Source organism: Carassius carassius, chromosome 47 (assembly GCF_963082965.1).
Source record: "Carassius carassius chromosome 47, fCarCar2.1, whole genome shotgun sequence".
NCBI classification, from domain to species: Eukaryota; Metazoa; Chordata; class Actinopteri; order Cypriniformes; family Cyprinidae; genus Carassius; species Carassius carassius.
The window spans coordinates 3,463,397-3,477,500 of NC_081801.1; the positions used below are offsets into that span (position 1 = coordinate 3,463,397).

Here is a 14,104-nt window from a genome sequence, read left to right on the forward strand (position 1 = left end):
TTAGGTTTGTATCAGATGGAAAAGTTTGCTTCATATTTAACAGTGCATAAATATCTCACACACATAGAGGCAAAGGTGATGTTTTTGTGGAAAGTTCTGGTCAGGATGAGGATTTTGAGGCTCATGTCTACTGACATCATTGAGGGGGTTTCCACAGCACATGTACAGTGCAGGTCAGCAGAAGTGTGTGTGTGTGTGTGTGTGGGGGGGGGGTATTCTCCCTCTGAGGTACATATCCTACAGAAGTGTGGTTGAAATCAGCATGATTCACACGTCACTCATTGCACATGAACTGTATCATCATTCTCTCTCACTTGACTGAAGTAGAAAATGAGAAAGGAAGGAAGATATTTAAAGAAAGAAATGCTTAATCTTTAGAGTTTCACGTTTAAAGGCAAGAGAGATGACATAAAGACATGAAATTGCAATCACTAGATATTTACCTACTATAATGTGATGCGTTGTGGAAGTGGAACATAATATTGTGTAGAAAATAAAGGGGGTGGGACTTGATAATATGAGTCAGGATTTTATTGGTTGAAATGTGTTAGGCTGTGATATGATTGGTTATTATTTTTCCTGTATACATGACTGTTCTAAGGTTTTTTATTTATTTTTTTTTTTTAGGAAAATAAATTAATACTTTTATTCATTAAGGATGCATTAAGTTGTGAACTGTGAACTGTCAAAAGTAACTGTAAAGACATTATGTTGCAAAAGATTTCTTTCAAAGAAATTCTGTTATTTTAAAATATGTTTCCACAAACACATTTAACAGCATACGTTTTCAACATTGATGAAAATAATCAGAAATGTTTCTTGAGCAGTAAATCAGTATATTAAATTATTACGATTTATGATCATGTGACTCTGAAAGACTGGAGTAATAATGCTGAAAATTCAGCATTACATCACAGTAATAAATTACATTTTAAAATATATTCAAATAAAAACATCTCTTTTTAAATTGTAGCAATATTTTACAGTACCACTGTATTTTTGATTAAATAAATGCAGCCTTAGTGAGAATAAGAAACGTATTTGAAAAATATTCAAAATCTCTTTGGCTCCAAACTTTTGAACTATTTATTTTTGCCTACATGTTTTCCAGTTCTGTTTGGTGTTGCTTAAATGACAAACATATAAATATGTAATATTTGTATACACAGGATAAAAAAGCTTTCTCTGCCCAGATGAGGGAGAACATTCAAAAAACATTGCACAGATGTTTTGGTTCAGTAGTTTCCCACCATTCCATATTAAATGTTATAATGGTTCTTAGTGAAAACACAGTCCGATTAATCCATCATTGAGTGCTGCAGTTGAAGAAACTGAACATAAAAGACCAAAAACGTTTGCTGTATGGTCAGAGACTCCATCATAATTAAATGGAGAAGTGAAAATGGAGGTGAGTGATGGAGTAAAGGAGAAATGAAGGAGCGAATGCTGACGGAGGGCTGGTGGACAAAAGGAACTCGTGGAAAATGCAGTGGTAGACATGCCTGTTGCTTTTGGCAAAGATCTTAAGGGTCTCCAGATGCTGCCACTGTGTGTGTGTGTGTGTCATTGGATGGTTTGGTTTCTGTGGTTGTTTTTTTTTTACTCTTGAGAATGGCCAGACGTTGCCTGGATGTGTGTGTGTGTGTGTGAACACCGTCACACGTGTGAGCGTCTGCATGCGGTAATTGTGGTATTCAGATATTCAGTCGCTCTTGTGGAGCGTTTCATACTGCTTTGTTAAAATCTTTTGCAATTTCTCCCACAGCATGAGTCCATGTTCTAATGCGGATCACATGTGGCCTATTTCCTGTGTCTTGGGCTGATGAGGTCATAAGCAGCTGCGATGATGTCATTTTTAAACAAACCTAATAAGTACAAGACCTCAAGCTTTGAAACTCCAGTTAGACCGGATAGATTGTGTTTGTGTGGGTGAATCTAACACAAACTGTCAAGAACATGTCTGGATCATATTTAACTTAAATCAGTCCAATTTAAGAAGGTTTATATTGTGTCTATATATTTTTTTTATGATAACACAGAAAAAAATAAAAAGTCCTCTGCTTTTATTGTAATATAGATATAATATAGATTTATGTAATACATATGCATATAGAAAACTTTGGATGAATGGATAGATAAATAGATAGATATATATTTATCATTATAATATAATTAATGTTATTACTTTATATTTTTTATTAATTTATATTTATGTTTATATATTTATATCATTATGTTATCATTTCAATTTTTTTAATATATGTATTATTATTATATATTTTTTATTATTTACCTATATAATAATGATAATAATAATAACAACATGTATGTGTATATAATGTTAATTATATTATGCATTATAATCCTTGTAATTTATACTGTATATTTATAGTATATATTTATCATTTTATGTTTTTTATAATTGTAAAATTAATCATATATATATATATATATATATATATATATATATATATATATATAGTAAGACAAATAATATAATGATTCTAGTAATTAATTATGTACATGTGATTTTGGGCTGTAATATGACTCAGACATGTTTTCATGAGATTCATTCAGTGCGTGTGTGCAGCACGTGTGTGTGTTCGTGTGTGTGCGTGTGTGTGTGAACATGTTGGATTTGTGTCTAAATGAAATATGGCAGGACAGAACGAGGGATCGAGATGTTTTTTGAGTGCTGAAGGGAACGAGTTGTACTCTGGGCTCCCTACCAGAAATGTGTGGGATAGTTCCTCCATTTTTATTCATTTGCAGCTGTCCCGTCTGTCGCCCCCTTCTGTTGACTACAGCCATGTGACACTTATTTCGCAAATGTTGTGTTGTTTTGAAACATTTGAAACATGTGTATGCTTTTACAGTGTTTTGGCTGTGTGCGTCACCACAGGCAGCTGCTGAAACAGTTCGTTCGGACTCCAGCGAGAGATGTGGGGAGCTTTTGGCGAAAAAGAAGCTCGTATTTCAAAGTTGCTGACAATGCAATGTCTATTATTCTCTCTCTCCCTCTCTCTGTCCCACATAAATGTGATAAATTTCTCTCAGAAATCCCAGAATAGATCTGTTGTCTCTGTACACCTCTGTGTCTCTCGCTCTTCCTCTGCTTCTGCTTTTCTCTTGCCTGTTCTGCTGCTCTTCTCCTCACACGCTATACTAACAACAAATATTGTATGGTCAAATCTGGAGTGATGCAGAAAGTCCAAGGGATCATTTTACAGACTTGATTAATAAAGGACTATGTATTTTCAAGTTTTATTTTATGGTTAGGGCTCATCTGAATGTGTTTGATGGTATGAAATAGTGGTGAAATGATAATTGAAAGCTTACTTGTCAACAGATGTCTGGTAATTTGCCTCGGATAAGAGTCTCTGTGTGTTAAAATTAGCGCTGGGTGATTATATTTAGTTTATATTTAAGAACAGTAGATTTGTCTCTGTGTTTGTGTGTGTGTGTGTATGTTTTGGGCCGGTTTGAAAGGTTTGAAATGTGTGTGGATTTTAGGAGTCTCTGGATTTTGGATCTGAATCTGGTGTCAAGTCCAAACACATGTTTACACTGGCAAACAATCCAGAGCAACAGCCAACGAGAAATGACTGCAGTCATTGTTCCTACAGTAAAGACATAGGAAAATGTCATGAGTGACAAAGAGAACAAAAACAGGGAATTCAACCAGGAAAGATGCTGATGCTACACTGACACTTAAAGTAGTCTCTTCTGCTCAACAGGGCTGCACTTATTTGCTCAAAAATACAGTGAAAACAGCAATATTGTGAAATGTTATTACAATTTCAACTGTTTTCTCTTTGAACATGTTTTAAAATGGAATTTTATTTTATTTTATTTTCATACATTCAACTTACATGCATTTCTGTAATTGCCATAAATTAATAATTTCATTTGCATGCACTTGCATACAGTACATGCCTAATCACAAACAATGAATGATTTAATCAAAAAGATTTATCTTCTGTAATACACGGTTAGAATTCAGGCCCATCTGTCTCATTAAAACAATTAGTTATATTTATTAAATTAAAATGTGATTTTTTTTTTTTTTTTTTGATACACAGAGTGCAAAATGTAATGCTCCACTTTGCATTTGTTTATTAAAACATTATTATGTCTCCTGGATTTCCCATGTTAAGTTATTTGGCTATTGAAGTAATACAATTGTAGTAAAAGAAAGGTCAAAAGAACAGCATTTATTTGAAATAGAAAATGAGTTAATATTATAAATGCTTTCGTTTTTATTAATTTAATGCTTCCTTGCTAAACATATTTTGCTTAAATCAAAACTTCAAGCATGTGCCCCTGCACCAGAGTTCTAAAGGTTATGTTTCTGTTATGCAGTGCGTCGTCTAGAGCTCTGTGTTCTGCTGTTTGCTCGACTGCAGAAGTGTTTTGTTTTGCAGTATTCTCTGTGGGTCATGTTCTGCAGCTCTTGTGTTTGCTCTGCTGATTCTGTCTGGCTGCTCTCACAGCCAAATCTCCACACAGCCTGGAGAGCCTTCTGTGTCTCGCTCCCTCTCTCTCTCTGTTTTCATGTGATGAGTTAAATCTACTCCATTAGATAATGCTTTTGTGTGTGTGTGTGTGGGTGCTTGTCTCTCCATCTTTGACTCTAAACTTGTGTCAGTTCCAGACATTCATCTTCCTGAGTTCACACTTACTTTGCCCACATTTTCTCCGCCTGCTTGTACAAGTTTCCTCAGATCGCTGTGGGAAAAATGTGTATTTGTGCATGTATTACAAGGAAGAATCACCGATTAGGGCTGACTTGTGTAATAAATCAGTGCGGCGCTTCCTGCACATTTACAAATGGAACAAAACAATGCTATTTTTGCAATGGTGATGCAACGTCAGCTTCTGAATTATGCTTTATTCATGTAGTTGCACACATATCATGATGACAAGTGGAACTTTTAATCCTCGAAAGAAACTAAAATGATTACATCAATTAGAAATCTGGTGTCAGAAAGTCTATCATGGGAACGTGTATGATATTACAATATTTCATTTTTTTTATTTATATATTTTATTATTTTATTATTTATTTACATGTGTTATAGTATGCATGTGTGTGTGTAGCTGATGCTACAATATTTTAATGTTTTTAAGTATTTACTTGGGATATCATTTATCATAATAGTAATAAAGCTTGTTTGTTAATGTTTATCTTCAACTACATGTATTCATCCAAACTAGTTTTTTTCAGTTTGTGAAGTTTTTTTTTTTTTTGACTGATACAAAAGAGGCATTTGTTCGTGAATCAAATTATACTGGGCATGATTGAAAGGATTGTGTGTTTGTGTTTGTGTGTATGTGGGAATGAGAGAGAAATGCTCTCAAATTATAGTAATTATGGACAAGTGGATTACTGTTTTGCAGTGAGCACATATTGTGAAGTCAGTAAAACACAAAATTACCTTTTCAGATTGGAAGGGAATGTTTCTGTGTGTGTGTGTGTGTGTGTGTTTAAGTGTACAGTGTCTGGTCATTATGCCCTAATTGGATTGGACAGTTTTGGAGTCCACTGAGGTTCTGACTCAACTCTCTCCTCCCAGACTGTGACCCACTTTCACCGTGTGTTTGTGTGTGTGTGTTTCATGTCATATTGCAACAGGTGTTTCATACCTTTTCCATACTGTATTCATTGTTTTTCCAAAAACCATGGTTATTGAATAAAAAGGATACAGCTGTTTTGCCGAAAGCCCAGCTGTTTCTCTCTTGTTTCTATGTGTGTTTTGAGTTTTGGATGAATTTGACATAATGCTGTTTTGACTTCCTGATTCATATGAAGGCTCAGCTCGTTCGGTTTGTATGATTATTGTAGATGTTTTTACATGCATTAGTTTGTATTTCTTTTGCAGGGTTGGCAAATCATGAACAGTTCTTATTCCATTTTTTTTTTTTTTAACGATTCTTGGATGGCTGCATTATTCCAAATACTTGCTGTATAATCCAGTCTGAGCAGTTACTGAAGTAATCTGACTCATACTAAATCTTTATATAAAATGATTATGACTTAATTAGTGAACCTCATTCCTGCTGAATCTGTATGGAATTAAAACATCTTTTGATGCATGTGTTTTGCAAGAACTGTATTCAGTTTTTCTCAGATTTTTGAAATATGTTTACTCGAAGTCTGAATGATCTCATCATTTAGCATCACACTAAAGGCAGAAATTTTATTAATAATATTTATTTAATAAATTATATATAATTATTTATATTAAATATCAATAATTAAAAAAATTATATATTTTTTATTATAGTATATATATATATATTTATATTATATATTATATATATATTTAAATGATTTATAATCAATTAATATATATATATATATATATATATATATATATATATATATATATATATATATAAAGTAACTTATTCTCATTAATAATATTCCATTTAATTTATTATTAATATAATTAATTTATATTGTTAATTAATGTTTATTTTAGAATCACATATCTTTTTTTATTTGTTATATATTTATTTATACGTGTATAAATGTTCATTTAAAAAATAAAATGAACTTATATAATAAATAGTAAATTGTATTTATAATATTTATATTATTAATTATATATAATTATAATAATATGTCATTTTATTATTGATAAAAATGCTAGAAATTATAATGCATAATATACATTTTATATGGATCTATATGTTGTTATTACCTAGCTCTTTTAAACATGACCTTAGCTCTAGCTGGCTCTTATAAAAAATGAACTTATGTAGATTCAGAATTAATCACACTACTTAATAAATGTGAGCCTTGTATGCTGCATTACATAATTGTTTATTAACCATGCATTGGATAGACTGTACTTCCATCCTTCACAGCATTATTTTAATTTGCATTAAATTAAATATGGCATCCACCCTCACTGTGTCCTATAGGAAGTAGAAATGTCACTCTCTCTGATGGCCCTCTGTCTTATTCATCTCTTACATGGTCTGTATCAAGTACAAAGATATGTCAATTCTCCTTATTTCTTTCATGATAATTTCTAAGTTCTAACAGCTGATTTCTTTGTTTCCAGGGTGACATCCAGCAGCTGATGATTGTATCGGACCATCGTGCTGCGTTTGACTACTGTGAGCACTACAGCCCTGACTGTGAGGTTCCTGCACCCGAACAGCACCAAAACCAAGACCCAAACACTGATGACTCTGTAAGTTCGTCTAGATTCATTTCCTTTGGAATTTGAAAAACTAACGGAATGCATAGTTGATATAAAAAAACTGGATGACGAGTCATTTCTTACTGCTAAATTTAGAAAAATCAGCTCTGTTGAGAACATCAAGAGTCAAGTCATCTAATCAAGCATTTGCACACCCAAAGCACTTTTAAATCCTAAATCAAAAATAAAACCATAACATTAGCCAAGCACTTATTAAGCCATTTTAGTAACAGATATGTTTTAATGGTGTTATTCAGTTATTTAGAAATCTGTTTTGGTGTTACAGTTGGCATATCTAAACATGCACTGTTTGACTATTTATACATTTATTCATTCAGTCTTTGGAAAGAGAAACAAATTACAACAGAGTAATAATACTTGCCCACACTTGTGTGTGTGTTGCAGGCATAATAAATTCTTTATGGCTCTTTCTATCTTTATCATTTAGCAATTATTTTTCCAACTGAACGGATGACGTCATCAGTCAGAGAAACGAAAGAGAGAGTGATAGAGGGAGGAGATGAGGGCGCTGAAGCATGTCTTGTCCTGTAGAGCGCTTGGATCAGTATTGATGACATATTTTATTGATAACGTAATTAAAAAAAAAATGAAAATACATTTTAAAGCACAAAACCAGTCTTAAGTCACTAAGGTATATTTGTAGCAATAGCCCAAAAAACATTGTATGGGTCAAAATTATCGATTTTACTTTTATGTCAAAAATCATTAGGATATTAAGTAAAGATCTTGTTCCATGAAAATATTTAGTAAATTCCCTACCGTAAATATATTAAAACTTAATTTTTGATTAGTAATATGCATTGCTAAGAATTCATTTGGACAAATTCAAAGGTGATTTTATCAGTATTTAGATTTTTTTGCACCCTCAGATTCCAGATTTTCAAATAGTTGTGTCCCAGCCAGATATTGTCCGATCTTAATAAAACATACTGTACATCAGTGTAAAACTTATTTATTATCAGATTATCTATAAATCTCAATTTAAAAAAATTTAGACTTAAAGGGTTAGTTCAACCCAATAATCAAAATGATGTCATTAATGACTCTCATGTCGTTATAAACCCGTAAGTCCTCCGTTCATCTTCGGGACACAGTTTAAGATATTTTAGATTTAGTCCGAGAGCTCCCAGTCCCTCCATTGAAGCTGTGTGTACGGTCTACTGTACATGTCCAGAAAGGTAAGAAAAACATCATCAAAGTAGTCCATGTGACATCAGAGGGTCAGTTAGATTTTTTTTTAAGCACCGAAAATAAATTTTGGTCCAAAAATAGCAAAAACTACGACTTTATTCAGCATTGTCTTCTCTTCTGGGTCTGTTGTGAGATTTTTGCTATTTTTGGACCACTAATGTTTTTCTTACCTTTCTGGACATGGACAGTATACTGTACATATATTTCTCGGACTAAATCTAAAATATCTTAAACTGTGTTCCGAAGATCAACAGAGATCTTACAGATTTGGAACGACATGAGGGTGAGTTATTAATGACATAATTTTGATTATTGGGTGAACTAACCCTTTAAGACTGGTTCTGTGGTCCAGGGTCACATATTCAAGTCTTTCTGTTAGAAATCCAAGAAAGCAAAAGATCACATTTAACTTTTAAGTGACAAATTAAAAGATTTTGATTTTGATAATAATTACTATATTTAATTCTAGTTAATTCAAATATTCAAATATTTATTCAGTTGACTGCATTTGTAAAAAAACCTTTCCCAATTCTAATCCTGCATATGTAGTAATAATGCAAAAAAAGTAAAAACAATAAATAGTCATTATTTTGTCTAAATTCATATTCAAATCTTTTTGCTAGAAATATTATGCATTTTAAGTATGTAAAATGAGTATTATGTCAACATTTATCAGTATACCAAAATATAGATGAGCAGACATGGACTAAAAACCACAAAAGTCCCATCTTTATTTCATGGGGTCAACTGAGTGTTCATATTCAGACTCTGTCCATCTGGGTTCACTCGGATGCCAATATCCTCTGAGCACTACAGAGAGAGGAAGAAAATGCATTAAATGAAAGACTGGAAGATTTAGCATGTGAAACAGATGAGAAAATTGAGATGGCCAAATGTTTGAAATTGATTCTCTATGGGAGCTGAGTAAATGGTGGGTTTGAGAGAATTGTGGGATTGACCACGAGGCAAAACGAATGGTGAGAATGTCAAAAAGTGTAAAAATGCTGAATTTAATGCCAATGACAGGAGAAAAATCACTCTTCACATTTATGTAACAAATAAAACTGAAATATTGTCAATAGTGCTGGAGTTTCTGGTGGATTCAATGTTTAAGGCAAGACATTACAGGCAAAAACATAGGTTTTATTAATTTCTATATTCTGAAGGTTTTTAACTAAAATGTTTGTTCATATATAATTTGACTGGTTTTATTCTTAAAAACATGGTAAACGTGCACATTTTTTAAAGGCTGCAGAGTTTTTTCTCCGCTTCAGTAGCTCTTGCATGTACCAAAATGTACAGTTTTATTACTATCTCTATTCTGAAGGTTTTTACTGAAGGGTTTGTTCATATATCATTCGCCTGGTCACAACATTTTATTCCTGAAAACATGTTTTTTTTCTGGCTGTTGACAGTATTTTCTGATTTATGAAGTAATATCAACAATTCCCTCTGTAAAAACCTTTACATTTAGCAGACGTTTTTATCCAAAGCGACTTACATTGCATTCAGGCTAACAATTTTTTTCCTAACATGTGTTCCCTGGGATTTGAACCCCCAACCTTGCACTTGCTAACGTAATGCGTCACCAATTGAGCTACAGGAACTCTGATTTGTCAAAAAAATTAAACAAGAATTTTGTACCTGATTTATGCAAATTAGTGAATGCATTTAATTTAATTTTTTATTAGATAACACCTATGACATTTCAGAAAACATGTAATACAAAAAATATTTGATATTCTTAATGTAATCAATGAACTGGAGGAGAATGATGTCTGTTAAATATTTGACCCTGTTCACCTGTATGTGTCTTGCCTTAAATCACACCGTTATATATTGTAATATTTAATTACGATATATTCAGGCTGGCTTGACAAATGTTACGTTTTAACAAATGTTAAATGATTAAATTGAATTCAATTGTGTGAATTTAACTGCCTTTGGAAAAAAAAATTTTTCCAACCCCGTAATCCTGCATATACGCATGTACCCTGAGAATCGAACCCATGACCTTGCCGTTGCTAGCGTCATGCTCAACCATTTGTGACCCTGGACCACAAAACCAGTCATAAGTGAAAAATTTTTTTAGATTTATTTATACAAAGAAATGAAAGCTGAATAAATACGCTTTACATTGATGTATAGTTAGCTATGCTTGGAAAATATTTGGCAGAGACACAACTATTTAAAAATCTGGAATCTGAGGGTGAAAGAAATTCAAAATACTGACTAAATCACCTTTAAAGTTGTCCAAATTAAGTTCTTAGCAATGCATATTACTAATCAAAAATGAAGTTTTAATATATATACAATAGGAAATTTACCAAATATCTTTATGGAACATGATATTTACTTAATATCCTAATGATTTTTGGCATAAAAGAAAAATAATTTTGACCCATACAATTTATTTTTGGCTATTGCTACAAATTTTCCCCAGTGACTTAAGACTTAAGGTTTTGTGCTTCAGGGTCACATATGATATTCAGGAAAAAAAAAAAAAATTAAAACAGCTCTTAGTAATCTTCAGAAAAGTAAGGTTTCTATTGAAAAACTGTTGTGGCCAACATATGATAAAGTTATCTCTGAGCTATGCCTGTAAAACAAAATGATTTTCATGTGACTGCAGCATGTGGTGCGTTTTCAGACATGCATGGACTTTTACATCTTTTAGGGCTTTGATGTCAGCATGTTGGCATGCAAACGACCCTCTGTTGTCCTCACGTTCACCTTTTTCAGTTTTGTGTGTGTCAGGAGCTGTAACTCTAAGTCTGGGGTATTAGAAGGGGGCAATATGAAAGAAAACCCCGAGTCCATCACTTCAGTATCAGCGAAACCTCTGTACAGATGAAAACGTGATGAGTTATCCATTGCTAATGTGTGGGAATTAGGGAGAGAGAGGCCGAATGGTGAATCCGAGCTAGAGGTCGGCGAGTGGTTGGAATTCTTCGCGTTCTTCTCTTTCTTGCTAGATAAGACAGAACATAGATTTCCGCTGGACTCAGTCGGAGGGAATCCCTCCTTTCCTTTATTCGTTCATCTCAGGGAATTTCAGTCTATTAAATCAAGAGCGCTGCTTGAATTGCTTAATTAGCATCACATGAGTATAACTCATGAATGAAAGTATGAAGTCCTTTTGGAATGAACAAACAGTACAGTAAAATATATATTTTTATATATAAATACAAATAAAATATCCTACATATCATTTGTCATTCAAAGTGTCAGTAAATATTTTGCTAATTATATATAAATTTGTACGTACTTGACATTGCATACACATATATAGAAAATATGAAACATTTTATATTTACATATATTTGCTCTCACTCAATTATAAATTTGAAGATAAAATGATGGTTGTGCTTTTTTGTTGAGGTTGTTAAAGAAAACAGATTATGTTACCATATGATGCATTCACATCTTGTCATAATTACAATTACAAGATGTCTATGCTTGAGAGACTCTACTCAACTCATGTTCATGTCCTCAGGCTCCGAAATCATTAGTTATTTTGTATTTCTCATATTGTCAAAATGGATCCATATGCAAGTATGTGGTGCGATGTGCTGTTTTCCATCTGAAACGAGTTTAAAAAGCATTTTTCAAACATAATTATTATGCATGCAGTGTGTATGATCTCATTCCATGAGACTAAGTGGAATATTGCCAACTACCCATATGCACTGGCAAAAGAACTAAGAAAGCTAAAAATTAATAAATGTACTCTAACACTATAGAATATTCATATTTATAACACATTTTTAGGTAGTTTTTTTTCTGGAACACTGGAGATAATACAGAATTTTTAAATGTATTAACACTCAGTATTCAACATTAATTTTCAGAAAACAGAGGATGATAACTACTATTACGAGTATCCATACTATGAGGACATGGAATCAGAAACGACTGGAACTGAAACTGAAGACCTAACGGTCAGTCTTATTTTAGTACTTTTGTTTAATGTACTGTTTTGTAATGTAGTGTTTTGTATATATTTTGAATGAGCTTTTATTTTAATATTTTCAGTTTTCATTTTAATTTTGGTTCAAATTTTAGCCAATTTGTTACATGTCTTTGATATATATGTATATATAGATATTTATATATATATATATATATATATATATATATAATTAGTTAATTATTTTGGTTCTAGTTTTTAATAATTTATAAATTATTGTAGTTATAGTTTTACAAATTTTCACTACTTTGACTACTTTAAACTTGTTTTATTTCAGTTAATTGTAAGTTTTATCTGTTATTTTATTATTACTATTATTATACAGCTTTTTTTTTATTACCGAAAATGGAATTTAATTATTACAAAATTATTCATAGTGGTTAGGACTGGGTGAAGTAAGTCATTGCAATTTCATATTGATTTCTAAATTCAACAATTAACTGTGTTCTTCTATAATTTTTCATATTTCCAAGTAAAAAAATATATTCAATAAAAATAAAAAATAAATGTGGAGCGGCATTATTGCAATTTTTTTTTTTTACTTCTTAAAAAAATAACACTGTAACAGAAATATCCCTAAATGGGATCAGCTGGATTGAAACGAAATCAAGAAAACAGTGCATTCATCTAATCATTCATGTTCAACTCTTTATTATAAACAGTGTCTGTTTACTGTGTTTACCAGGTGTCTGTTCCGGATAGCGGTCGTGTGGTTTCGTCAGTTATCACTAGTGGAACAGGAGGCTCCAGCAGTTCTGCGAGTAGCTCCTCGTCATCCTCCTCTTCATCTTCTTCATCATCCAGCTCTACCACGACTACTGGCGAGGATCCGTATGATGGCTACGACGGATACGAGACTGGATACGAAACATACTATGACGAGACGACCTCACGGCCTGATGGTTCCCGGACCATCACCATCACTAGCACAGGCACAGGTGCCGGCGGAGAAGCGGATATCGGACTGGGTGGTGAGGTGGATATTGGACTGGGAGACCTGGACAGGCGGATCATTACATCATCATCATCATCATCAGGAGGAGGAGGAGGAAGTGTAAGAGTACACACAACCACCACAGTCATTCACAATGGAACCTCTGGCTCCGGCACTGGCTCTAGCACCAGAATTATTACTAGCTCCAGCTCCGGCTCCAGTTCCAGCTCCAGCTCCAGCTCTGGCGTTAATACTGGCTCCAGCTCCAGCTCTGGAGTCAGTACTGGCTCTAGCTCCAGCTCTACCTCGGTGAGTTTAGTTGGAACTAGTTATCCGAAACAATTTCAATCTTAAGTGAGAATTAATTCAGAGATATATTTAAATATTTAGTGTTTAGTATAATGTTTTAAATGGATTTTACTGAACTCCAGTCTAATTCAGATATAATAGATTGTATTGGTAACATTTAATAATAACGTTTTTAATCAATGCCATTTTATTTTATTTTAATTTTCAAATTATATATATTTTAATATATATGGTTTAAATATCTTTCATATGTCTTGCAGGTTTTTCTTATTACTGCAATTACTGCATTGTTTAGTATGATAATGCATAAATATTATATTTTTCAAAGGTGGATTTTACTGAACTCAGGAAGTTTTATTTAATTTAATTTAATTTAATTTTGTTTTACTATTTCAATATTTTTCTGTGTTTTAAATGTCTTTAAAATGTTTTGCAAGTTTTGCTTATTGCAATTACTGCAACATT

At 32.5% G+C, this 14,104-nt stretch overlaps 1 protein-coding gene across 1 annotated transcript in view; it reads left to right on the forward strand.

Annotated features, from left to right (window-relative positions):
- LOC132130267 (collagen alpha-1(V) chain-like) overlaps nucleotides 1-14,104 on the forward strand; it is an 86,972-nt gene that overhangs the window by 34,542 nt on the left and 38,326 nt on the right. Inside the window, exons 5-7 of the mRNA XM_059541965.1 lie at nucleotides 7,074-7,205; nucleotides 12,278-12,367; nucleotides 13,082-13,639. Of these exons, the coding sequence (XP_059397948.1) occupies nucleotides 7,074-7,205; nucleotides 12,278-12,367; nucleotides 13,082-13,639 (780 nt within the window). The remainder of the gene's footprint in view (nucleotides 1-7,073; nucleotides 7,206-12,277; nucleotides 12,368-13,081; nucleotides 13,640-14,104) is intronic.